This window comes from Pelophylax lessonae, assembly GCF_965119305.1.
Source record: "Pelophylax lessonae genome assembly, chromosome: 2".
Classification (NCBI taxonomy): Eukaryota; Metazoa; Chordata; class Amphibia; order Anura; family Ranidae; genus Pelophylax; species Pelophylax lessonae.
This window is the reverse complement of record NC_138769.1, coordinates 670,786,960-670,813,587: the sequence shown is the minus strand read 5'-3', so window position 1 is coordinate 670,813,587 and position 26,628 is coordinate 670,786,960. Positions and strand designations below refer to the sequence as shown.

Genomic DNA, 26,628 nt, shown 5'->3' with positions numbered 1-26,628 from the left:
CCACATACCCTACACCCTCTGGCTGCAGTCGCAGTCAGCACAATCTAGTTCCTATCTCTTCTCTTCCCAAGACTGGACTCCCTTTCTCTTGTGCCCTTTGGAACGCCCGCTCCGTCTGTAATAAACTCACCTCTCTCCATGACCTTTTCATCGCTAACTCATTTATTCTACTCGCCATCACCGAAACCTGGCTGCACGAATCCGACACTGCGTCTTCTGCTGCCCTATCCCAAGGTGGTCTTCTATGGACTCACTCCCCTAGACCCAACGGACGCAAGGGAGGGGGTGTCGGGATCCTTCTAGCCCCACATAGCTCCTTTCAGGTACTTCAGCCGCCTCCCTCTCTGTCACTCTCCTCATTTGAGGTACACTGCATTCGTCTTTTCTCCCCTGTCTCTCTAAGGATAGCTGTGATCTACCGCCCCCCTGGACCAGTATCAACCTTTCTTGATGACTTCTCCACCTGGCTACCCTACTTTCTCTCTTCTGAAATCCCCACAATCATTCTTGGCGACTTCAACATCCCTGTTAATACTAACACTCCTACCACTTCCAAACTTCTCAATCTAACCTCCTCCTTTGACCTGAAGCAATGGATACACGCTTCTACTCACTCTGAAGGCAATATCCTTGACCTTGTTTTCTCCCACCTATGCACCCCGCACAACCTTTCCAACAATCCTTTCCCTCTCTCTGATCACTACCTTATTAGTTTCACTCTCTCCCTCTACTCCACCTCCTCTCCCTCCAGCTACCGTACAGTTACCCCAGAAACCTACGCCATCTCAACCCTTGTCTTCTCTACTCTGCTACCGGCCACCTCTATGACAATATTGCACCCCTGTCCTGCACCAACCTAGCCACTTCTGTCTACAACACTTCACTCTTAGCCTCCCTGGACACATTGGCCCCCCTCACCACACACCGAATCAGGCCCCGACCCCTTCAACCTTGGCAAACCTATAACACTATGTTGTAAGGGGGGATGGGTGCGCTGATAGTGTGTTGAAGCTGCTCCCGGTATTCAGTGCTTTTGAATATAGATAAATGTATATGTGGTGTGGGGTGCGCTAAACAACAAATAAATGATGAATATATAACATATATCTATGTGTGAACCAAATCAACAAAAGTAAATATATATAACATATATCAATCTGTGAAGCCAATTAATAATGCAAATCAATTGGTGCATAAACATAAAAGTTCATAAGTGTCCATAAATATTTTGCAGGTGAGTAGAATTGTATTCTATCCGAATAATACGTGTATCCACCACCGAGTGAAATTCATCCTTACCAAACGGAAATAAATAAGGTGCAACTATATTTTCTTGTGCTGAAAAAATATCCAATCTCCTTGTGAACAAACACCACGTGTAAATCACCAAGAATTAGCCTCTTACCAGATGGTAATAGGTATGCACTTGTTCAGTGAAACCACCGCCTTGCTTCCTCTTTAAAATCCTGAAGTGGGATGTAGAACCGCTCTACCTTTCTTTCTCCACTAGATGGCAACGAGTACCAGCAAGAAACACAGCCTCATCCTTCTTTACAAGCTCACAAAACCACCGTGTATTAAAGGAAAAAAAAGGGCTAATAGTGTATTACCCTTGAGATTTATTCAAAAAACAGTTGATAATGCACTTACAATTAGATGTCTTGTATTCCGCATTAACATAGGCATATGAATTCCTGCAAAGGCTTGCGGCCGGCTGCAGCACGGACCGCAAGTTGTGTGTGACGTGTGCGCCTCCTAATCTGACCGGTTTCTTCCCATAGGACTTCTACTGAGACAGTCTCAGTAGAAGTCCTATGGGAAGAAACCGGTCAGATTAGGAGGCGCACACGTCACACACAACACGGTGGTTTTAAAGAGGAAGCAAGGCGGTGGTTTCACTGAACAAGTGCATACCTATTACCATCTGGTAAGAGGCTAATTCTTGGTGATTTACACGTGGTGTTTGTTCACAAGGAGATTGGATATTTTTTCAGCACAAGAAAATATAGTTGCACCTTATTTATTTCCGTTTGGTAAGGATGAATTTCACTCGGTGGTGGATACACGTATTATTCGGATAGAATACAATTCTACTCACCTGCAAAATATTTATGGACACTTATGAACTTTTATGTTTATGCACCAATTGATTTGCATTATTAATTGGCTTCACAGATTGATATATGTTATATATATTTACTTTTGTTGATTTGGTTCACACATAGATATATGTTATATATTCATCATTTATTTGTTGTTTAGCGCACCCCACACCACATAAACCGATAACACTAGAAGTCTGAAAAAGCATAGCCGTGCTCTTGAGCGCCTATGGCGTAAGACTCGGTCTCAGAAGGATTTCAACCAATATAAATCCGCCCTCCAAAAATACAATTCCAGTCTCCACACTGCCAAACAGACCTATTTTATCACTCTCATTAACAGCCTGTCATCACGCCCCCGGCAACTCTTCGCTACCTTTAACTCTCTACTCCGTCCTCCACTACCCCCTCCCACTGACTCACTCACTGCCCAGGAGATTGCCAACCACTTCAAACAGAAGATTGACACAATTCGTAAGGAAATTGTTGCTGTTCAGATACCTTCCTCCATGCCTTATGCTTCACGCCCACAAGTGCGATCATTACTTCCCTCATTCAACCCCGCCACTACAGCCGAGGTTGCTAAACTACTTGCTAACGTCCACTTAACAACCTGCCCTCTGGATCCTGTTCCCTCACAAATGCTACGTTCACCTTCTGGCCCTATTCTACACTCTCTAACCCACATCTTCAATCTCTCCTCTCTTCTGGCATCTTCCCCAACTCTCTAAAACATGCACTAGTCAGCCCCATACTTAAAAAGCCCTCACTGGACCCAACCGATCTGAACAACCTACGCCCTATTTCCTTGCTCCCCTTTTCATCCAAACTCCTCGAACGTCTAGTCTACAACCGACTGTGCGACCACCTTGCCGAGAATAGCCTCCTTGATCCTCTTCAGTCTGGATTTCGGCCTCAACACTCCACTGAAACTGCACTCCTAAAGCTGACAAACGATCTGCTAATGGCCAAAACCAATGGACACTATTCTGTACTCCTACTTCTGGACCTTTCTGCTGCCTTTGATACGGTTGACCATCCCCTCCTCCTCAAAAAACTCCATGCCTTTGGTCTCCGTGACTGTACTCTTCACTGGTTATCTTCTTACTTATCCAACCGCACCTTTAGCGTTTCTTACAATTCTACTTCCTCCTCTCCTCTTCCCTTCTCTGTTGGAGTCCCCCAAGGCTCTGTTCTTGGACCCCTCCTATTTTCAATCTACACCTCCTCTCTAGGTCAGTTGATAGCCTCCCACGGCTTCCAATACCACCTCTACGCTGACGATACCCAAATCTACCTATCCACTCCTCAGCTCTCTCCCTCAGTCTCCTCACGCATCACTAATTTACTATCAGATATATCGGTCTGGATGTCTCACCACTTCCTCAAACTAAATCCATCCAAAACCGAACTTATAATTTTTCCTCCACCGCGTGCCCCTTCCCCTGATTTCTCCGTCAATATCAATGGCATTACCATCAGCCCATCCCCACATGCCAAGGTCTTAGGTGTTGTCCTGGACTCTGAACTCTCCTTCAAATCCCACATCCAATCGCTGTCCAAATCTTGCCGCCTCAGCCTCCGCAACATCTCCAAAATACGCCCCTTTCTAACCAAAGACACAACAAAACTCCTAGTTCACTCCCTGGTCATCTCGCGCCTCGACTACTGCAATTCCCTTCTCATTGGCTTACCTCTACACAGGCTATCCCCCCTTCAATCCATCATGAATGCTGCCGCCAGACTCGTCCACCTCACCAATCGCTCAGTGTCCGCCGCTCCTCTCTGTCAAACCCTCCACTGGCTTCCGCTCACCCAACGAATTAAATTCAAAATACTTACAACATCTTACAAAGCAATCCACAGCCTAGCCCCCAGCTACATCACCAGCCTCATCTCAAAATACCAACCTAATCGCTCTCTTCGTTCTTCTCAAAACCTCCTGCTCTCTAGCTCACTCATCACCTCCTCCCATGCTCGCCTCCAGGACTTTTCCAGAGCCTCTCCAATCCTATGGAACTCCTTACCCTTATCTGTCCGATTATCCCCCACTCTATTAGCTTTTAGGCGATCTCTGAAAACCCTCCTCTTCAGAGAAGCCTATCCTACCAACCCTTAACAAATGTACCTCCTTTTCTCCATCAACCCATCCCCCACAGTTATTGCCTTTTGTTTCACTTGAATCTCCCTTCTAGATTGTAAGCTCTAACGAGCAGGGCCCTCTAGTTCCTCCTGTTTTGAACTGTATTGTAACTGTATTGTCTTCCTTCACATTGTAAAGCGCTGCGCAAACTGTTGGCGCTATATAAATCCTGTATAATAATAATAATACCATTTCACATGGTGTCATTGCTTACAAGTGTTTGAGAATGTAACCCCCTCCTTTATATTACTGTAGTTGGACCTTGTGATTGTGCACAGTGGATTTAAGTATAAATGTGTTAGTGGGTAGCAAGACATGATGCCACTGTATCCTTTCTGTTTAATGTTATGGTTTATATCCATTTTAAAGCTGAAGTCCACAATTACAAAGATGAAATTTGGGAACTATTTTATTTCTCAAAGGTTTTGTACTTCTGTTTATGCAATCCTAGAGGCTAACTCCACCTTTCTTACCATATTACCTGTTTCACCCATTTTAGGTACTATGGAGAGCCACTGAGGTCTGTTGGATATATACAGTATGCACCTCTGTAAGAGCTAAGAGGGTGCAGTTACCATCTGCCATTGCCCAGTTGAGCATGGTTACCACCCAAGTGTGTTAGCGCTGAATGTTAGGCAGCTAACCGCAGATCGCCCACACACTTCCTGGTTAGCTGCCAGGAGTAAATACAGCAATCACATGATTGCTGCTTACCTTTGGTGCAAAGGGAAATCTGCAAAACACTGACTTGTCCTTTGCACTGGGCTTCTAAAGGACATCTTGGGGAAGCTTGTGTCTGATCAGAAACAGACCTCTCCTGAGACTTGGGGAGCCATATTGTACCCAGAGATGTTGTATATGGCCTCTGCTAGGTCATATTGCCATGCCCTGCAGTGTGGGAATTATAAATTAGGAACAGAAACCCGCTGGCTTGGGTACAGACAGGGAAAGGTTCCTGTAAAGGAGAATCAGCTTAGGGTTGGTTGCAACCCATGGAAACCACCTGGTTTGGGGAAGAACCCTTGCATCATTCTGCATCAGAATTGGCAAATCCTTGTATCCTTTGTTGCCATCACCCTATCCGGAAGGCCCTCTGAAAGATTAAGTCTTTCAGACCAGAAGACTGATCAATTAAGGATTTTAATTGTAGTGTCCTAAATAACTCATGCTTCTTAGTTCCTCTCCCCCCGCTGCTTCTACCCTTGCCATAATTACTGGCAATTACTGGCTGTCAAATTAACAGCTGGGAGTTGCTATGTATTACATAGCAAAATGCAGCTGCTCCTGTGTAAAATTACACTTGCTGCAAGTTTCATTGAGCAATATAGTGTAATAATGTATTTTTATGGTGTATTTATTATTTCATTCATATGTTGGTTGTGATCTTTGAGCTGCATAGGACATCAGTTAAAAAAATCTTTAAAGAAAAAACATATCTTAAAAAAATTTGTATCACTATTGATCCCCCTATCCTTAGTTAACCATAATAATCACTAATTACCTCATCCCTACTCTTCTACCTTTAGTTATAATTTTTTGATCATTTTTTATTTTTATTTTTTTACCATAACATTTTAATTTTTAAAGCATTTTCACATGTTTTGCTTGTTTTCTTTCAGTAGTATATAAAAAATGTGCAAAATTAATGTTGTCATTTGCACATTTTAATTTCAGTATAATTTAAAACAGGACAAATGTGTCCTACAAAAGACAATATATGTATCAGTAATCTCAAGTAATAACAAAACACCAAAAATACAGGCCCATAGTGTAAATGTAAAAATGATTCTGGTCCATAAGTGGCTTTTATATGTATCATCTTTGTTTATTGCAGGTTTACATTTTTTTACCACAGTCAGGAAAAAGAAGAAAAACAATAAAGTCAACAGTACAGTAAAAGATGTACAAAATCTGTATTCAAGGTGCAATGAAGCTATAGCAGACTCACCATAGCTCCTGGATTCATAGAACACAGACATTTTGGCATAGAAAAGCATATCACTTTACATACCTGAAGACAGAGGTTCACATGATATCAAATACACTGCTCAAAAAAATTAAAGGAACACTTTTTAGTCAGAGTATAGCATCAAGTCAATTAAACTCCTGGGATATTGATCTGGTCAGTTAAGTAGCAGAGGGGGCTGTTAATCAGGTTCAGCTGCTTTTGTGTTAATGAAATTAGGGGCACTAGATGGGTAGCAATGAGACTACCTCCAAAACAGGAATGGTTTTACAGGTGAAGGAAGCTCACATTTTTTTTTCCTATTCATCTTTTCTGACTTTTTTTTCACTAGTTTTGCATTTGGCTAGGGTCAGTGTCACTACTGGTAGCATGAGGTGATACCTGGATCCTATAAAGGTTGCACAGGCAGTCCAACTCCTCCAGGATGGCACATCAATGCAGGCCATTGCCAGAAGGTTTGCTGTGTCTCCCAGCACAGTCTCAAGAGCAAGGAGGAGAATCCAGGAGACAGGCAGGTACTCTAGGAGATCTGGACAGGGCCATATAAGGTCCTTAACCCATCAGCAGAACCGGTATCTGCTCCTTGTTCAAGAAAAAACAGGATGAGCACTGCAAGAGCCCTACAAAATGAGGCAGCAGGCCACTGGTGTGAATGTCTCTAACCAATCAATCAGAAACAGACTTCTTAAGGGTGGCCTGAGGGTCCGATATCCTCTAGTGGGCCATATCCTCACTGCTCGGCACCATGGAGCTCGATCGACATTTGCCATTGAACACCAGAATTGGCAGGTCCACCACTAGCGCCCTGTGCTTTTCACAGATGAGACCAGGTTCACCCTGAGCACATGTAACACACATGAAAGGGTCTGAAGCCATGGAGAACTTTATGCTGCCTGTAACATCGTTCAGCATGACCGGTTTGGTGGTGGGTCAGTGATAGTTACATAGTTACATAGTTAGTGAGGTTGAAAAAAGACAACAGTCCATCCAGTTCAACCTATGATGTGTGTGTGTGTTTGCTTTTAACCGTACATTGTATACCCCTGTATGTTGTGGTCTCTAAGGTGTCCATCTAACAGTTTTTTGAAACTATCGATGCTCCCTGCTGATACGACTGCTTGTGGAAGAGAATTCCACATCCTTACCGCTCTCACAGTGAAGAACCCCTTACGCATTTTAAGGTTAAACCGCCCTTCCTCTAGTTTTAGTGAGTGGCCACGTGTCTTATTGTATTCCCTTTCTCTGAATAGTTTGTTCCTTATGCTAGGGTTGCCAGTACAATATTTGTACATTGATATCATATCCCCCCTCAATCTTCTCTTCTCCAGAGAGAACAGGTTCAGTGTCTGTAGCCTCTCCTCATAGCTGATGTTCTCCATTCCCCAAATTATTTTTGTTGCCCTTCTCTGGACTCTTTCCAGTTCCAGCACATCCTTCCTGAGGACTGGTGCCCAGAACTGGACAGCATACTCCAGATGTGGCCGGACCAGAGTCTTGTAGAGTGGAAGAATAATCTCTTTATTTCTGGAGTGAATCCCCTTTTTTATACATCCCAGTATTCTGTTGGCATTACTTGCAGCGGCTTGGCATTGCATGCCACTGCCAAGCCTGTTGTCTACCAGTACCCCCAAGTCCTTTTCCATCCTAGACTCACCCAGAGGTTCCCCCCCCTAGTGAGTAGCTTGCTTTCTGGTTTTTGGCCCCCAAGTGCATTACTTTACATTTATCTTTTTTTTTTTTTCCAAAAAGTTTATTATTACTTTACATTTATCAACATTAAACCTCATCTGCCATGTAGTTGCCCACCCCGTTATTTTGTTCAGGTCCGTTTGCAAGGTTTCTACATCCTGCATAGAAGATATCGGCATGCCTAGTTTGGTATCATCTGCAAATACTGAGATTGTACTAGATATCCCCTCCTCTAGATCATTTATGAATAAATTAAACAGGATTGGTCCCAGGACCGAACCCTGGGGGACCCCACTTTCCACACCCGCCCAATCCGAGTACTCCCCATTAATCATCACCCTCTGGACTCTCCCCTGGAGCCAGTTCTCTATCCAGGTACTCACCTTATGGTCCATACCTACCTTCCTTAGTTTGTACAGTAAGCGTTTGTGGGGAACGATACACCACATCCACAGACTTTCCTTTATCTAGGTGGCAGCTCACTTCATCGTAGAAGGTTAATAGATTGGTTTGGCAAGAACGATTTTTCATAAATCCATGCTGATTACTACTAATTATACTGTTTTCATTCCTAAAGTCTTGTATGTGGTCCCTTAACATCCCCTCCAAAATCTTGCAGACTACAGATGTTAGGCTGACCGGCCTATAGTTCCCCGGGATATACCTTGGCCCCTTTTTAAATATTGGTACCACGTTGGCTTTTTTCCAATCAGCTGGCACCCTACCCGTCTGTAAACTATCCTTAAAGATCAAGAATAATGGTCTGGCAATCACCTTACTGAGCTCTTTAAGAACCCGCTGGTGCAAGCCATCCGGTCCCGATGATTTATTTATGTTAAGTTTCTCTAGTTTAGTTCTAAGTCTATCTTCTGTTAGCCATGGCGGCACTTCCTGCAGTGTGTTGTTTAGTTCGGCCTTGCAAGCAAGGTTTGTGTAGCCCCCTGATTCTTTTGTGAAGACTGAAGAGAAAAAATTATTTAACACTTCCGCCTTTTGGCCTTTTGGTCTGGGGAGGCATATCCATGGAGGGATGCACAGACCTCCATAGGCTAGACTACCATTAGTTATCATGATAAAATCCTTAGACCCATTGTCAGACCCTACACTGATGCAGTGGCTCCTGGGTTCCTCCTGGTGCACGACAATGCTCACCCTCATGTGGCGAGGGTAGGCAACCAGTTCCTGGAGGATGAAGGAATTGAAACCATTGAATGGCCCCACGCTCGACTGACCTAAATCCAATAGAACACCTCTGGGACATCATGTCTTGGTCCGTTTGACATGGCCAAGTTGCAACTCAGTGTGTTCAGGAGCTCAGTGATGCCCTCGTCCAGATCTGGGAAAATACCCCAGGACACCATCCGTCATCTCATTAGGAGCATGCCCCAACATTGTCAGGCATGCATACAAGCATTTGGGGGCCATACAAACTACTGAGTACCATTTTGAGTTGCTGCAATAAAATTTCAGCAAAATGGCCTAGCCTGCTGCATCATTTTTTTCACTTTGATTTCTGGGGTGTCTTTGAATTCAGCCCTCTGTAGGTTGATCATTTTCATTTCCATTAAACAATGTGGCATTCTTTCCTTCCTAACACATTACCCAGTCCATATCCGTATAGATATTCAGCATGAGATTTTTCCCCATTTAGATCTGATGTCTTTTCAAAGTGTTCTTTTAATTTTTTTGAGCAGTGTATTTAAGGTAAACTGATTAGGTCATAGCACATCCACTTAGTGGGGAGTTATATGGAAAGAAACAGATTGAATTTCATATGGCACCCATATTGTATATTGTGCAATCAAAAACAAAATACACCTGTGTTTTGTGAACTAATCAAATAAGAATACGACAGGCTTTGTTATTTATGTATTTTATTTAAAAATTTCCTGACATCATCATTTATTAATTATGACTTTATGTATCAACATTTTTTAAATTTAGATTTCGGTATTAGGTGGAGCCAAAAAATCTTCCAATATTCCCACAGCCCCTTCCTCTCTTCTAAAGCTGCTTTGAGCTGCACTGGGCTTGGAGGCAGAATATAGTCAGGTTAGATGATGATGAGCACGCAAAGGGTTTTTTTGTACAGCTCACCCATAGCATAGGAGTAGGAGAAAGCATATACACAAGAGAAAAGGAAGAATGCACAGAAAATATGACACAGGTAGAGAACTCTACATAATGATGCGCGGTTTAACATCTATATGTAGCTATAACATAAGGATTTTGTTATTCATAAAAATGACTAAAAAATCAGTGTATGTGCAACAAAACTAAATATATATATTATGCTTTGTATTATAATATATAGTAAATGGATATATAGTAAATGTATTCCAAAATATAAACACACAGGATGCGATTCACTATATAGCCAAAAGCTTGTGGAAACCTGACTATCACACCTATAGAAGCTTACTGGACACTCCATTTCAAAACCATAGCAATTAGTATGAAGTTTGCCCACTTTGTACAAAATGATGAAGTGTGTCTGTAGGAATTTGTTTTCAAGGGGATTAGTGAGGTCAAATACTAAAGACCTTGTTCACAATTAGGATTCCATTGTGCTCATACACACCAAACTCATAAATCAACCATGTCTTCATGGAGCTGGCTTTGTGCACAGGTGCAAGGGCAGCAAAGGGCTTTCCCCAAATTGCTGCTACAAGTTTGAAAGTGTACATTTGTATACAATGTATGCTGTAACATTAACAGAACCCTTCACATGAAAGCATCTAAACTTAATAGTTTGAAGGGGTGTCCATGGGCTATTGGCCATATAGTGTATGCCTCAGTTCCCCTGGGTGGAATATTCTCTCCAGGTGTTATTTGCGCCTTTTGCCATACAAGGACTGTATTCCATTAATGTCATCCTGGGCCAATCGGAAGTTGTCCGTGTTCACATAGCGATAGGTTGGAAACATCAAAGCTCTACGATCATTAGAGTGATCAAGACCCAAAGAATGGCCAAATTCATGTGCAGCGACCAGAAATAAATTGAAATCTACAATGAAAGGTAATTGTATTTGTTAAATATACTTAGCATCTTTAGAAAGCTATAAAAAAGTGTTTTTTTATTTAGAAAGCCTCAAATACCACAAATAAAAAACTGCATTACTTTTTCTGTGAAAATAAAAAGGCATATAGGCTATCTACTTTGCAAGGAAATTTGCACTTTGCAAGGAAATTTTCCAAAACCCAGAGCTTAGTGAATGTGCAAGAGTTACATTTTGCAAAGAATATCCAATAACGTGTAAGGAAAAAAAAAACAAAGCAACATTTTTGCTTGCACATGAGTGGATGATGAAATCAGCAGATCTTCACACCTGGGATAAAATCCCTTGCAAATTAAACAGCCTACTTGCCTTTAGTTAATTAAACCCTTAGTGTTCATTTGTCAAGGATTGTGAGGAGCTTTAATCCACAAAGCTTTATCACACACAGCGGGGGTTGATTTAATAAGAGAGTAGACATGTATAATTTGCTAAATTTTCATTTTGTAAGGACATTTTAACTTAGTTCAGTGAAAATGGTGAAAATTCACTTTGGACAGAATACCCAATCATAACAAAATGTGCAGCGCTAGTGTATCCTAGATAACTCTAGTGAACAGATAAATGTGTATAGAAAAAAGCGAATAATTGAAATGATCAATATCTCTTATCTAAACAAAGGTAATAAAACATAATGCATATTATGCAGTGAGCTACAAATTGGTACAATGGTACATGTTGAATGTACCGTGACATTTAGGAGTGATGAGAAAGAAAGAAGGAAAAAAAGTTCCACTAATCACAGACTGATGTGAAAACGTAAATCTTCCATAAGCGATCCAAATGAAGTTACAATCTTTCACCCTGCTTTCCACTTTGCTCTCCACACCCCTGAATGTTCTATTTCCACCAACAATGGAGACAGCTCAGTAGGGGGACCGCCAAGTCACAATGAGGCATGGTTAAAGTTTTCTCCAACTAAATGAATAATCAAGATGGCAATCATGCACCGATGCCATCTTGGCCGCCTATTACAGGAGAGACATGTCTTTCTACGTCCTGTGCTGTTACAGGTGATTTGTCTAAACTGGGGTCATCTTCCCTATATACGCAATGGCAATAATGGCTGCATACCCCAGATGATGTCTTGTTAGACGAAACGCGTCGTATCAAGCTCCATTTGTGCCATTGCGTTCAATGTGGTCTACAGAAAATTGTATTGAAAGCACTTTTTTATCTACATAATTGTAAATGTTCTTAACCTTCAATAAACCCCTTACTGTATGGTTTTACACTATGTGGAGGCTTTTTGTCTTTTTCCTCTGGATTATTCATCTAATTGGAGAAAACTTTATCCATGCCTCATTGTGACTTGACAGGCCCTCTACTGAGCTGTCTCCATTGTTGGTGGAAGTAGAACATTCAGGGACGTGAAGAGCAAAGTGGAAAGTGGTGTGAAAGATTTCAACTACCTTCTCCCCTTCCATACTAGGTACACCACTGCCTCTATTGACCCAATAGGTGTATGCTAAACTGGGTCCATTTTGTTTCCGGTAAGCCTCCTTGATGTTGGTGGTGGTTGATATATTTACAGTGTTATTCAACATTTACTTGAATCCCTTATCAAAGATTCACGCTTTCACATCAGTCTGGACTTTGTGGATTTTGGAACTTTTTTTTCCTTCTTTCTTTCTCATCACTCCTAAATGTCACGGCACATTCAACATGTACCATTGTACCAATTTGTAGCTCACTGCATAATATGCATTATATTTTAATATCTTTTGTTTAGATAAGAGATATTGATCATTTCAATAATTCACTATTTTCTATACACATTTATTTGTTCAATAGAGTTATCTAGGATACACTAGTGCCGCACATTTTGTTATCATTTTGTATACAGACCGTCTTTTGCTGTGCTGGCTCTTATGACTTTGTAGCACGGTATTACTTGGTTTTTATACAGATTACCCAATCACATGAAGGGAATCTTAAAAAACCAAACAAACAAAAAAGCTAAAGGAAAATTCACTTGCAAAGAAAAATTCACTTTGCTAAGTAAACAGCCTGTTTGGCTTTAGTAAATCCAACACATTATGAATTATACTATGCATTATTTTGATCATCTGTTTACAGAGATTAAATTGGCTACGTAACCAAAGTGTCGCATTATCAATAGAATAGATGAAAATGTTTAACATTAGGGCTGTGTGTTGAGTATATATTAGAAAATGAAAAAATATGTGAAGGGTGTGCTGATTGAAAATGAAAGCTGCTACCAAAAATCCAAATACCTGATTTGGAATAAAGTGTACAAAATGATGGTCTGGTGCGCTCAATAAATATATAACAGTGACTTTCGTGTATAAATGCAAAACTGTGCTAGGTGATGTGATTCAAATGTGATTAGAACAATCATACACAGTATCAATAAACCAAACATAAAAGTCCACAAATGTCCAAGGTGTGTAAACACCAAATCCTCAAATCAACAGTGAAAAAAATGTTGTGATTCCAAATGAAACGGTGAGAGTCCATAAATCCATATAACATATGTGTGAATCTCTCCACCTCTCAGGCTGTCTCCTTACCAGACGGATAAGGTAAAGGTGCAATTAAACTCCCCCACGAGTAACCTCCTGTGTTGTGGAAGGGATCCTGTGCTCCTATTAACACTGTGAGAGGAATAAGCAAGTCATGCCTCTTACCAGATGATTATAAGTGAATAGCATGGGTTCATCCCCTCAAAGGGTAATTCTTCCACCAACACCACTAGATGGACTCTGGGTCACTTAGCAGAACAATCCTCTGTAACTCCTGCACTTCTCCTGTAGTGGCATCCACAGATTCTTCCCTCAGCCTGAAAGTTTTTTAAAACAGGAGCAACAACTTCCCAGATTTCCTCAGGGACATTCTTCTTGAACTCCCGGCTGAGTTCAATAAGCCGCTTGTGGGAATGTTCGCTCTCTTCCTGCCACACAGCCAACTCTGATGCGAGAGAGTTCAGCTCTTTCTTATACAGTAGAGCAGGGGTGTCAAACTCAATTTAATCGCGGGCCGTATCAGCATTATGGTTGCCCTCAAAGGGCCGCTTTTATGTCCAGAGCATCCCACGTCCCCTTACACGAGATGTCAAGAACCGCCCCCCCCCCACCATCAGAAGTCAAGAGTCACCCACCCTTCCTTACATTACAATGCACCCCCTTGCCTTGTGCTGCTGCCTGGAAAAAGATGCCGGTAGATCTGGGAAGAAGTGCAGGGTCTGGAGAACCAGAGAAGAGCTGGAGTAGGCTTCCAGAGTCAGCTGAGACCAGGGAAAACAAAGGCAAGGTGGTGTTGCAGCTGCACAGAGAGGTACAGGCTCTGTAGGAGGAGTTCTGCCCTCCTCTCTGCTGCGAATTGCTGAGAAATGGGGGGAGGGGCTTTCTGCAGCTGCACAGAGGAGTGCAGGATCTGCCAAAGGAGTTCTGTCCTCTCTGCTGCTGGCTACAGAGACAAGGTGGGGACAGGGACAAGGGGGCTGCCGCAGCTTCAGGAGAGGTGCGAGGGCCACATGAAATGGCCTTGGGGGCCGCATTCAGCCTGCAGGCCTTGTGTTTGACACCTGTGCAGTAGAGGATCCAGGACTGTGTAATGTACAACAGGTAAGTTGTTTCATACATGCAGTATTTCAGCTTCCAATTTAGTTGTTTTCCTTTACTTCCACTTTAGGTGTTTCAGCAGATAGTGGTAGAGAGTGTGCCATTCAATCTTATCCTCAATAGATCCAGATATTAGACCACCACAATACAGACTGGCTGCGAACACTACTCAAGCAATATGGGACACAAATGGACACAAAGGCAGCAGCAACATCCCGTGCAGAGCCCACACTCGGGAATAAAGAGTGGGAAGCAAGCAGGAGCAAGGAAGAGGGGCGGGGCTAGAAGTGGAAGCAGCAGCTAGAGGTGGAAGCAGCAGCGTGACAGAATGAGCACTGCTGCTTCTACCTCTAGCCCCACCCCTCTTCCTTGCTCCTGCGGTCTGCTTGCTTCCCACTCTTTATTCCCGAGTGTGGGCTCTGCGCGGGATGTTGCTGCTGCCTTTGTGTCCATTTGTGTCCCATATTGCTTGAGTAGTGTTTGAAGGCTATATTCATCTAGTGCCGATCCGCAGCCAGTTTGTATGTGGTGGTCTAATATCTGGATCTATTGAGGATAAGATTGAATGGCACACTGTCTACCACTATCTGCAGAAACACCTAAAGTGGAAGTAAAGGAAAACAACTAAATTGGAAGCCGAAATACTGCATGTATGAAACAACTTGCCTGTTGTACATTACACAGTCCTGGACCCTCTACTGTATAAGAAAGAGCTGAACTCTCTCGCATCAGAGTTGGCCGTGTGGCAGGAAGAGAGCGAACATTCCCACAAGCGGCTTATTGAACTCAGCCGGGAGTTCAAGAAGAATGTCCCTGAGGAAATCTGGGAAGTTGTTGCTCCTGTTTTAAAAAACTTTCAGGCTGAGGGAAGAATCTGTGGATGCCACTACAGGAGAAGTGCAGGAGTTACAGAGGATTGTTCTGCTAAGTGACCCAGAGTCCATCTAGTGGTGTTGGTGGAAGAATTACTCTTTGAGGGGATGAACCAGGGCTGGCCCAAGACATTGTGCTGCCTAGGTCCAAGAATGAAATGATGCCCCCCTCCCTCCCAATCACGCCCAACAAAAGGCCCCCACATCCATTATTTTATGTAAATATAAATATAAAATGTAGAAAATATTAAATATATAATGTTATCTTCTTCCACCGGACCGGTCTACCAAACACCCACTGTCAGTCCTCAGTACTCCTGTCACTCCTGTGTCTGCCACACCCACTGCCCCCTAAAGGATCCAGCCTGCCCTAGGTGAGATGGAGTGCACTGATGTCTGAAGTCTTGCACACACCACGATTACGTGAGGGACGTTCCTCGGAGGAGAAGTTCCACCTCCTCATACTCATCAGTTTGCATTTCAGGCGGCAGTATAAGAATGGGGAAATGCCGTCCGTAACGCACCACAAACTGATGTCACACAAAACTGCTGGAAAAAAATTCAATCTGCTGCCCCTCTGTAAGTGCTGCCTGGGTCCAATGGACCCAGCGGGACCCATGGTAGGGCAGGCCCTGGGATGAACCCATGCTATTTACTTATAATCATCTGGTAAGAGGCATGACTTGCTTATTCCTCTCACAGTATGAATAGGAGCACAGGATCACTTCCACAACACAGGAGGTTACTCGTGGGGGAGTTTAATTGCACCTTTACCTTATCCGTCTGGTAAGGAGACAGCCTGAGAGGTGGTGGAATTCACACATATGTTATATTGATTTATGGACTCTCACCGTTTCATTTGGAATCACAACATTTTTTTCACTATTGATTTGAGGATTTGTTGTTTACACACCTTGGACATTTGTGGACTTTTATGTTTGGTTTATTGATACTGTGTATGATTGTTCTAATCACATTTGAATCACATCACCTAGCACAGTTTTGCGTTTATACACGAAAGTCAATTTTATATATCTATTTAGCGCACTAGACCATCATATATTAGAAAATGTACGTAGACTTTAGCTCAATTTTATCAATGCTTCCTGGAAATTTTTATGAAAAAAAGAAAACAAAAAAGTGGAATTAGTGGAAATTACAATTTTTGCATTCAAGCCCTAAATTAAAACCAGAAAAGTAATTGATTTTGGCCAATCTGATCTGAGAATGTGTATGTATGGTAGTGGAAGGTTAGAAGTGCAGCATAAAAATGCAATGTTCTGTCTCATTGTACTACCCTCAGTAAAAAAAAAAACATTGTCCCCTGTAAGTGGTTGATGTAGTCAATCATTTCCAGACTTTTCTAGAAGTAATAATTAGAAATATTTTCAAAATCTGTCCTAAATCAATCCTAAACAAAGGATGCATCAACACAAAAGAAAATACCTGTTCTGGTATTTGTCCATCTTTCATCTTCATCAAAATGGGCATCGCCACCTATTCCCTCCCCTGGAGCATAGGCATGGGCCAGTACCCCATTAGGACCATCAAAAGGAGATTGATCACCATGTGCTGTAAATCCAGTAATATTATCATATTAATACAATAGTTATAACCGCAAGTCATAAATCAGTATCACCGTCTATTTTTACTTCTCCTTCTGCACTTGCCATAATAGAATGCAATTGAAACATTTAACAACGGATGTGGTAAGAGATTGACTGGGAACTCCCTCTAGAATTTTCAGAGTTGTAAAAAGAAGTACCGTATATACTCGAGTATAAGCCGAGTTTTTCAGCACATTTTTTTGTGCTGAAAATGTCCCCCTCGGCTTATACTCGAGTCAAGGAAAAAAAAAAATTCCCTGTCCGCTCCGATGGGCTTAAGCTTTAAAAATGGCGCCGCCCGTCGCATACATGTCACCGCACACGAGCCGCCGCTCGTGTAATTTCAGCTATTCCCGGCCTCTCCCGAGCGGCGGCGCTGCTCGGGAGAGGCCGGGAATAGCCGAAAGTATACGAGCGGCGGCGGCGCGTGCGCAATGACGTGTCGGCGCCGGGCGGCGCCATTTTTAAAATGAAGGCGCCTCTGGAACAGGTAAGTGAAACAGCTTCACTACCTGCCATTATGCAGGGCTGCGGGCACACTACAAGGAATGCAGTGCTGCGGGCATGGTCCACCTGTACCATGCCCACAGCACTGCATCTCCTGTAGTATGCCCACAACCCCGGATCCTCTTGTACCATGCCAGTACCCTGCATTCTCCTGCACCATGCCAGTACCCTGCATTCTCCTGTACCATGCCAGTACCCTGCATTCTCCTGCACCATGCCAGTACCCTGCATTCTCCTGTACCATGCTAGTACCCTGCATTCTCCTGCACCATGCCAGTACCCTGCATTCTCCTGTACCATGCCAGTACCCTGCATTCTCCTGTACCATGCCAGTACCCTGCATTCTCCTGTACCATGCCAGTACCCTGCATTCTCCTGCACCATGCCAGTCACCCTGCATTCTCCTGTACCATGCCCGCCGCTCTGCATTCTCCTGCACCATGCCAGTACCCTGCATTCTCCTGCACCATGCCAGTACCCTGCATTCTCCTGCACCATGCCAGTACCCTGCATTCTCCTGCACCATGCCAGTCACCCTGCATTCTCCTGTACCATGCCCGCCGCCCTGCATTCTCACTGATTTTTCCCATCTTTTTGTGGTAAAAGTAGGGGCCTCGGCTTATACTCGGGTCGGCTTATACTCGAGTATATACGGTAGATGGTGAATTTTGCCTGAATCATTCTGAAACTAAAATATCCATTTTAATTAGGCTGACCCTTTAAAGATTCATATATATTCATATTCATACCATTACTGCCTATTGGATCCTGCCTCTGCCCCCCACAAAGTAATTGTTTACAATACCTGGGATTCTCAACAATTGCTCACTCAATGGCATTGAGTAGTCACAGCAAACAGGAATTTGCGTTTCAGATAATTGGATAATTGTAGTTAAAGTATTTGTAAACAATCACTTTGTAAAATAACCCATTCAGTTTACCCACTTTAGCTCCGGAAGGGGTACCCCCGCCCTTCATGACCAAGCCATTTTTTGCGATATGGCACTGCATTACTTTAACTGACAATTGCGCGGTCATGCGATGCTGTACCCAAATAAAATTAAAAAAGACCGACAATTTTGAAAAAAAACAAAACAATAATTTTTACTTTCTGCTATAAAACATATCCAATAAAGAAATGTAAAAAAAAATAGAATTTCTTCATTAATTTGTATTCTGCTACATTTACAAAAAATCCCAATAAGCCTATATTGATTAATTTGTGCAAAAGTTATAGCGTCTACAAATTATGGGATATTTTTATGAGATTTTATAAGATTTTTATTTTGTTCATTATTTTTTACTAGTAAGTGACCGCGCAGGAGCGGGACCGCGCCTCCTGGGGGTGCGCGCTCGCTCCCTAGACCCTCACAGGCTAGCGACGTAGCCCTACATCGCTTTGCCTGTGAGGGGCTGACTGCCGACGTAAATAGTCGTGCGGCGGTCGGCAAGCGGTTAATAAGTGATCACATTGCCTCTGTTCTCAGCTGCATAAGAGTCGGGGGGAGGAAAAGCAACAGTACACTGAGCTTTTCAGGGAATGACTGTGCCGGGGTGTGTGTCAGGACAAGTCTGATTATTGAAGGAGAGAAGACTGATTTCCCAGCACAGCTAGAGAACTGACCATGATGTGTTCTCTGCTTAGTGTGATCAGTTTCTAATAGGAAAGCAGAGGGACTGGCAGGAACACCAGAGATTTCACTCAAAGGAAACAATACAAAGAGAACAGGAGATTTTCTCATACAATTACATGATACAGCAGGCACATATCAGTAATATGAAGTGTTGGGGTAACAAACACTTTGATATTCACTCCATATATTGAGTGAAGATTCTAACTCCTTTAGGGAATAAGTCTAGAATGTCAGTATAACAATGCATATAAAAAATAAGGCATTTTAAACATGAATTAATTAACTTACATCGTCCTGAAAATTGAATGAGTATATCTGCTGATCCTCTTGTGACCTTTGTGAAGCTCAGAGGAGTTACTTGACTCCAGACATTGAAAGCCTTCTTTATTGACTCATCAACCACACGCCTGGGTAGGTCAGGAGTATAATTCTGTATTCTTTTTTAAGAAACCATGAGAAAAAAAGTAAGTGAGCTGTGAAACTCATTGTAATATGTACAGAGGGTGGGTTAGTTGTGCCACGGACAAGATATTGTTTTCTCTCCTGCTGTGTGAACAATACTTGGTGTAAATAATGCTCTATATCAGTGGTCCTCAACCCTGGTCCTCAGGGCCCACTAATAGGCCAGGTTTGCAAGATAACTGAAATACATCCCAGGTGAGATCATTTGCTGCTCAGTGATTGCAGTACTCTAGTCTGCATCTCCCCAAGGTAATACTTAAAATCTGGCCTGTTAGTGGGCCCTGAGGACCTGAGTTGAGGACCACTGCTCTATATGTTTGTATTTATGCACTTTGGGCATGCCTGCACTCTTTAGAATTTGGGCTAAGAGCTGACATGACAAGATGCCTGCTATTACGCTTATTAGCTCAAAACACTTGTAGGCTCACCTTTAATTTATTTCTGCTTAATGTTTTTACTGATACTGTAGCCTGGTTAACTTTGACCTCATGGCTAAACTCTACCAACAACTTTTCTCCTGTCAAATGAGCGTCCTTACTGGCCACTGAGTCAGTATTTGTGGACAATGGAATTTCAGATAGCAAGGATAACTTGTGGGAATTGTAAGTCTGTTAACTTGTTGCACATTTTCACTAGCAAGTTATACACTTGTAGAGCTCTTGAAGCACGAGTTCTAGTTAACACTTTTCCAATTTTTAGTACGTTTACGTGGCAAGGCTCTAGCAAGAGTAAAGTTGCAGTGGTGAGTCTACAGTAGGAGCTCTGCAAGTCTACAGCATGAAAATTCAGCCACAGTGACCCCTGTGGTGGGATGACTATTGCACAACATAACTGAACCACAACTTGCAGCAGACTTGCAGAATGTTTGCATAAAAAGTTGATCTGGAGTCATACAATGCGGACTTGCTGCAATTGTGTAACAAACTTGTGAAGCCTGGCAAGTGTAGCAATAGATTAGTAATTTTCAAACTTGCAGCTCAATTGCTTGCTATCTGGAATGGCAATCGGTAAGGCTTAGTTAGACTCCAATAACAAAATGAATATAAATCAGAGAGGAGCATAGGTTTTTCCAGCTAAAATTAGTATTAGGTATTCCTGGTGTATGCTCTTAGGAAGAACCTTTACTTTTGAGTCCCGGTTCACATATGTGTGATGACAGACATCGCATGGGACTTGGAGCACACTGCTCTGCAAATCACATGCGATGTTTGTGCGATGCAAATTCAGCCATACAGATTTTATGGCTTAATTTGCATCGCATTCGGACACAATTTGCACAGGACCCTTTTTTGGGTCCGCACCAGAATCGGATCGAATGGGTAGTCACACCTATGCAATCCAATTCATGTCAGAACTGACAGTTCACACTGCGATATACAAACTGATCATGGGGGTATCATTATTTTTGTATTGACACCCCCAGGAATTCGCATATAGCAGTGTGAACTGCCTGTGAGTTGAATGCGATGAGGGAACCTGCAGTGGATTAGCAGGGTTCACGCATCACATATACTGTATGTGAACTGGCATTAAAACGTTAAAAATATAATATGGATTCACAAGCTATTTTATTGTACACCAGCAGCTTTTTTCTGAAAGTTTGTTTTTTAGCTCACGGCAGTCAATCAAAATTGACTCTGCTGAAGATAGACCAGTTCTAGATGGATTTTGATTTCCTATAGGTTGTTGTATTTAGGATTAAGAAGTTTACTAAACAAAAATAACTTCACATTATGTATAATAAATCAATATAAGACACCCGAATGGTGTTTTTCTATTCCTGGCTCTCCTTTTAAAGGAAAGTAATTACAAAATTAGGATCCCCTACAAACTACTTAGTAGCACAAAATTATAAACAGATCCTTCCAAATTGTTGGCTGGAGAAGCCATAGCTTCTGGTAATGTGAATTTGAGTATCGGTCTTAACTCTGATCCTTTCCTTAAATAGAGATCATGCAAATAAATGCCTTGGCAGTAGCTACAAAATTGTATGCTACTGTTTTTTGTTGAAAAATGCCACACACAGCTAGCTTAACAGATGGAGAGGAATGTGAACGGCTTCAGACTTGAGCTCCTTCTGAGCTGCATTAGAGGCGTGTCTCAGGAGCAGGGATTTTTTTCTCACAGAATATGTACAGGAACTCTCACCTTCTGTGTCACCCTTCGTCTTTGCCTCCTACCCACCTCTGAGCACGGCCCCTAAGTTTCACTCCCTACCCACCTTCCAGTACAGAACAGAGTATAATTTTGTGCTACTAAGTAGTTTGTAGGGAACTTGATAGACCCCAGCAACAGTAGACCCCCTCCTGCAACAATAGACCCCCCCCCCAACAATAGTCCTCCCCCCAGCAACAATGGACCCACCACAACAAAATACCATCCTGGCAACAACAGACCCCCAGCAGCAGCAACAGATCCCCCAGCAGCTAGCATCAATAGACCCTCCATCAGCCAGTAACAATAAACCTTTTCCTCAACAGTAGATCCCCCCAGTAACATCTTACCCCCCCAGCATGATAAGAACCCTCACCAGCAACAATAGACATACCTGTTAACCAAAGACCCCCACACAAAAAAAGATCCCTCAGCAGCCAGCATCAATAGACCTTTAGGTACACCCCAACACTCCTTGCCATAAAATACTTTCAGCGTTGGAGGTGGTGGAACTGCATTCCCCCACGTTCCCACTGAAAAAAAGCCCTGCTCAGGAGGAACTCAAGGCTGAGGCCATTCACATTCCTCTTCACCAGTAGTGTGCGGTATCTTTCATCCCCTCATGTTTTCTGGATTAAGCACAAGACAGTTTAGACCCTTACTTTGCTGTGAGACACTGGATTAAGTTTAGCACCTTAAGCGGCACTACAAGTGGTTATAAGGTACTATGTTAGGCTACTGTTTGATGATACCTATTCATGATCACATCATATCACAGAGCTCTTAATAAGAACTGACTGTATTTCTGTTTTTCTACTTTCTCTTACAATTGTTTTGTTTACGTGTTTTTAATGGCAGGTTTGTGACTACTCAGCTACTGAATGTTTAAAGCAATCACACCAGGCCAGATCATAACTGGATTGATCACTCTGGTCACCATGTTAAACACCTCAAGAATGACTTTATTTTTGGGCATATGGTTTAGGCAACAGGGAGCCCTTTCTGGTGCGCCTCCCATAAAATCCTTTGACCCAATTAAGTTTAAACCTGAAGAAAAATTTGAAATACGCACAAAGTACAATAAAGAACAGAATGTTCTCTTCACTGTTTCATCAGACTCCACCCTGACCGTTCTGTCTGTCTGTTGGAAAACAAAATACATCCCACCCAGGAAAAACTTGCCACCCTCTGCTATATCCAGGGCTTTGAGTAAACCTGTTAAACATACCTGTAGGTTAAGGAAGTTCGTGGCCATCTTGGTCTTCCAGGGAAGGCTCTGAAATCTGCTACATCAGGCATGCCACACCTGGGGGTTTTCATCATATTCATTGTGTCTGTGTCCAACCTCCCTGAGATCCTGATTCCAAAAAACTTTTGCATTTGTTTGATCCTGTCTTCAAATGTGTTTTTTGATTTGCTGGTTATTACATAAAATTTGTTTAGGTAATCCTTGTGAAAAAAAAAAAGAAAACATTAATCTTTGTAAAATCTGAAGTTTAATCTGCTTATATTTTGCCTTCCCTGGTTCCCTATAAACATGCTGATGATTAAAAAAACAAAAACAAAAAAAACCTTCCATTTGTATTACTTTCCTTATTTTAGACCCAACATCAATGGGTCTCTGTGCTTCTCTTTGCAGTTAAGGCAGATCATGAATGGTGGGAGGGGTCTGTAGAATGCTGTACATAGCTTCCTGAAAACACCACATCATCCTGTTTCAGTGATCTTGGGGGCAAGAAATCTGACACTCCCACATAATATAGAAAAAACGGGTAAAGCAGGTGGTGGTTTCGGTGAATTTACTGTATTTTTTTTTACATTTAAATTTAGAAACTACATTGTTTTATACCAGCTTGGCCTCTGAAGGGTTGGTATTTTTTTAATGCACACACCACAAAGGTCCCCTTTTTGAAAAGGTGTCCCAGTTACATATATTATCCAGAAGCCCTTCCTCTCTGAAACAGCTTTCACTGTGGTACTTTTAGCTAAGTGCTTACCTTCCTAACCATTGGTGCTAAGATCCACCTGCCACCCTTTCCTCGTGTCTAGTAGGTGCCAAAGTGTCCAAAAAGGGTGCTCACATTGGACAATTAGATGGGAGGTGGGTGGATCTTAGTCCTGAAGTCACAAAAGCCAAGCTTCTAGTAATAAAGTGAAACTAGGACAAGAGAGAACACAGGGCTCTTTGACTAATAATTATGATATTAGACATTCTGTGTTATCCTTTACTTTTAAAAACTAAAAACATTTTCAGTTTGTGTTAAATACTCCTGTTATACTCTTGTATACAATTCTTATCTGAGCAGGTGTTCCCATTGGAAGATTTCGTCTCACCTTCTGTTAAGGTGACAACCATAAAATGTATAGATTTCTTACATTTTTGTCCTAGTAACAATAGTTATCAGGGCAAATAGAGAGGTAAATCTCCTCAGAAGATACCCAGACAACAATAAAACCCTCATTAGAGCAGCCATTACCAACTAGGGTTCCTCCAGAGGTTGCTAGGGGTACTCTTAGCTTTAGCAGATTGACCTCCTATTTGATGGTGCTTGCATAGTTCCAGGGTCAACACCACTTTCCAGGGCCAACCAGTTGTCTGTAGGATTGAATTGAGATTACCAATGTAACATTCCTCCTACTGACCATCAATCTAAGGTGATCATTTTACACACTGACCATCAATGTAAGGTGGACATTTTCCCAACTGTCCACCAATGTAAGGGGCATTTTTCTCACTGACTGCCAATGAATTGGCTTCAGTATGGGTTCCCTGGGACCTGAATTTTTTTTAAATGGTTCCTCTGGGACAAAAAGGCTGAGAAAGACTGCATTATAGGTTAACCATTATTAAAACTATTTGAACACTTAAAAAAAATGTTCTTCTATGTTACCAACATTTTTCAGAAAAAAGAAACAATACCCCATGGGTGTATGACCCGTTTTTATAAATTCTGATGCCAAAATAAAAACTATTACAGGGTTCAAATCATTGAAATACATCTGCACTTGTTTGCCTATAGCAGGGATCTTCAAACTACGGCCCTCCAGCTGTTGCAGAACTACACATCCCATGAGGCATTGTAAAACTCTGACATTTGCAGACATGACTAGGCATGATGGAAATTGTAGTTCCTGAACAACTGGAAGGCCATAGTTTGAAGACCCCTGGCCTATAGCAACCAAATTAAATTATTTCTTTATAGTAAGTATGAAAACATTATTATAACCAGTTGCTAAAGACATCATTATCTCTTTTCCTTTGTATCAATTCTCAATTCTCAATATTATGTACATGAATCTGCAGAGATCTATACGTCAAACCAAAAAAATAGCAGAATAAGATGTTGGATTAATGAAAATTCCTCTAGAAAATAGGAAACTTCAGAATGCTCCAAACTTTTTAGCTTAAGATAAAGTTTAACCCTACCAGAGCAAACTTCTCATCCCCTGGAGTGACGTCTGCGTCGTTTCGTGCACTTGGCATTGCAAATGCTCCATAGTACAGTGACAGAAGAAGGAGACTTCGAACGTGGACCATTGTGGCAGTCAAAGCACACAGCTTGCACTGTTTTGTACCCTTCGAGGCACCATCTTTTATAGTGGAGGGTTAGTGTTGCAATATATTGACTCATTTCACAAAAGTCACCTGACCCTTTTCCAAGCTATTGTTAACAACCCACGCATTTGATTTGAAAAATTCTATGTCTGCTGGAAAGCCACAGCATTAAAATAGATGAAAACTTCCTTATTTTTATTGCAAAATACTATTGCTCAGAAGTTGTTTTCGTAGATTTCTGTAAGCTACAATTTGTAAAGGTAAAATGTTTGTTGAACTTAGATCTTAAGTTTTCCATATTTGGACATTTTTTTGTGGCATTATTTACACTTCCTTTTAAGGATTGATATACTAAATTCTAAGATCCTCGGTGGTGCTATGAAAATACCAACCACTGAAATTGTCAAAAAAAGAAAAAGATATACACATTCTTGGGACCCTACGTGAAGGTTCAACCTTTATGGTCAGAGCCTGCATTTCTGCACCTCTAAGGAACGTTCGAAGATTTTTATTATTTTTCTATTTTGACAGAAATATCAATATTTAAAGGGCATTTGATACAACATTTTAAAATGTATTCACCGTTTTAAAGAGACACTGCCACTGCCACCTTGCCTATGCAGGACAAACAGGGGATCTGCAAAGGGTCCCAACCCCCTTCTACCTCCCTGCCTTCACTCCCTTGTCAATTCTTTGTTAGTTACATCTGACAACACTACCCAGTGCTTCTGTTATAGGAGGGCTTGCAACCTGCTCCCTTGTAACAGTTCTTTTGCCCAGCAGCCAATAATGAGGCCCAAGTGCTGTCATGTGACAGAGGGTGCTAACCCAGGTCACTGACATTGCTTATTTGAAAGCCAGTTGTAATGTGATATAGTGCAGGCATAGTGATTAAAGCGGAGTTCCACTGCTTTTTGTGTTTATTAAAAGTCAGCAGCTACAAAAATTGTAGCTGCTGACTTTTAATAAACAAACACTCACCTGTCCCACGGTCCAGCGATGTGGCCGGGAGAAGCCTCGGTTCTCTCTGTCTACTCCCCGTGGAGCCAGCATCTCTAGTGCGAGCACCTGGCTGTGACAGCTTGTGGCTTCACAGCCAGGTGCGCACTGCCCCTGATTGGACGGGCAATCTTCTGGGACCTGTGACATGTCCCAGAAGAATGCAGGGAGGGAGGGGGAGAGGAGAACTTCCGTCTGAGCCTCCTAGGTGGCCCGAGCGGAAGTGGGAGTGGGTACCTGCCAAAACTAGGTACCCGCTCCCCCCCCCCCAAAAAAATGACATGCCAAATGTGGCAT

The 26,628-nt window shown here is 42.3% G+C and overlaps 1 protein-coding gene across 1 annotated transcript; it reads right to left on the bottom strand.

Annotated features, from left to right (window-relative positions):
* Nucleotides 1-10,375: 10,375 nt before the first annotated feature.
* On the bottom strand, nt 10,376-25,354 carry LOC309545990 (collagenase 3-like). Its single transcript, XM_082245455.1, has 5 exons — nt 25,204-25,354; nt 23,005-23,225; nt 19,449-19,597; nt 16,859-16,984; nt 10,376-10,907 (listed from the first exon to the last, which is right to left on the bottom strand). Exons 1-5 carry the CDS (start codon nt 25,312-25,314, stop codon nt 10,729-10,731), a joined length of 786 nt encoding a protein of 261 aa, XP_082101581.1. The 5' UTR covers nt 25,315-25,354; the 3' UTR covers nt 10,376-10,728.
* Nucleotides 25,355-26,628: the final 1,274 nt, after the last annotated feature.

Excerpts from the sequence above, each read along its gene's own strand:
- LOC309545990 (XM_082245455.1), bottom strand. The coding sequence starts at position 25,314 with ATGGTCCACGTTCGAAGTCTCCTTCTTCTGTCACTGTACTATGGAGCA. Across the intron at positions 23,226-25,203 it reads GGGATGAGAAGTTTGCTCTG|GATTACCTAAACAAATTTTA; the intron begins GTAGGGTTAAAC and ends TTTTTTCACAAG. Across the intron at positions 19,598-23,004 it reads CGAACTTCCTTAACCTACAG|AATACAGAATTATACTCCTG; the intron begins GTATGTTTAACA and ends TTCTTAAAAAAG.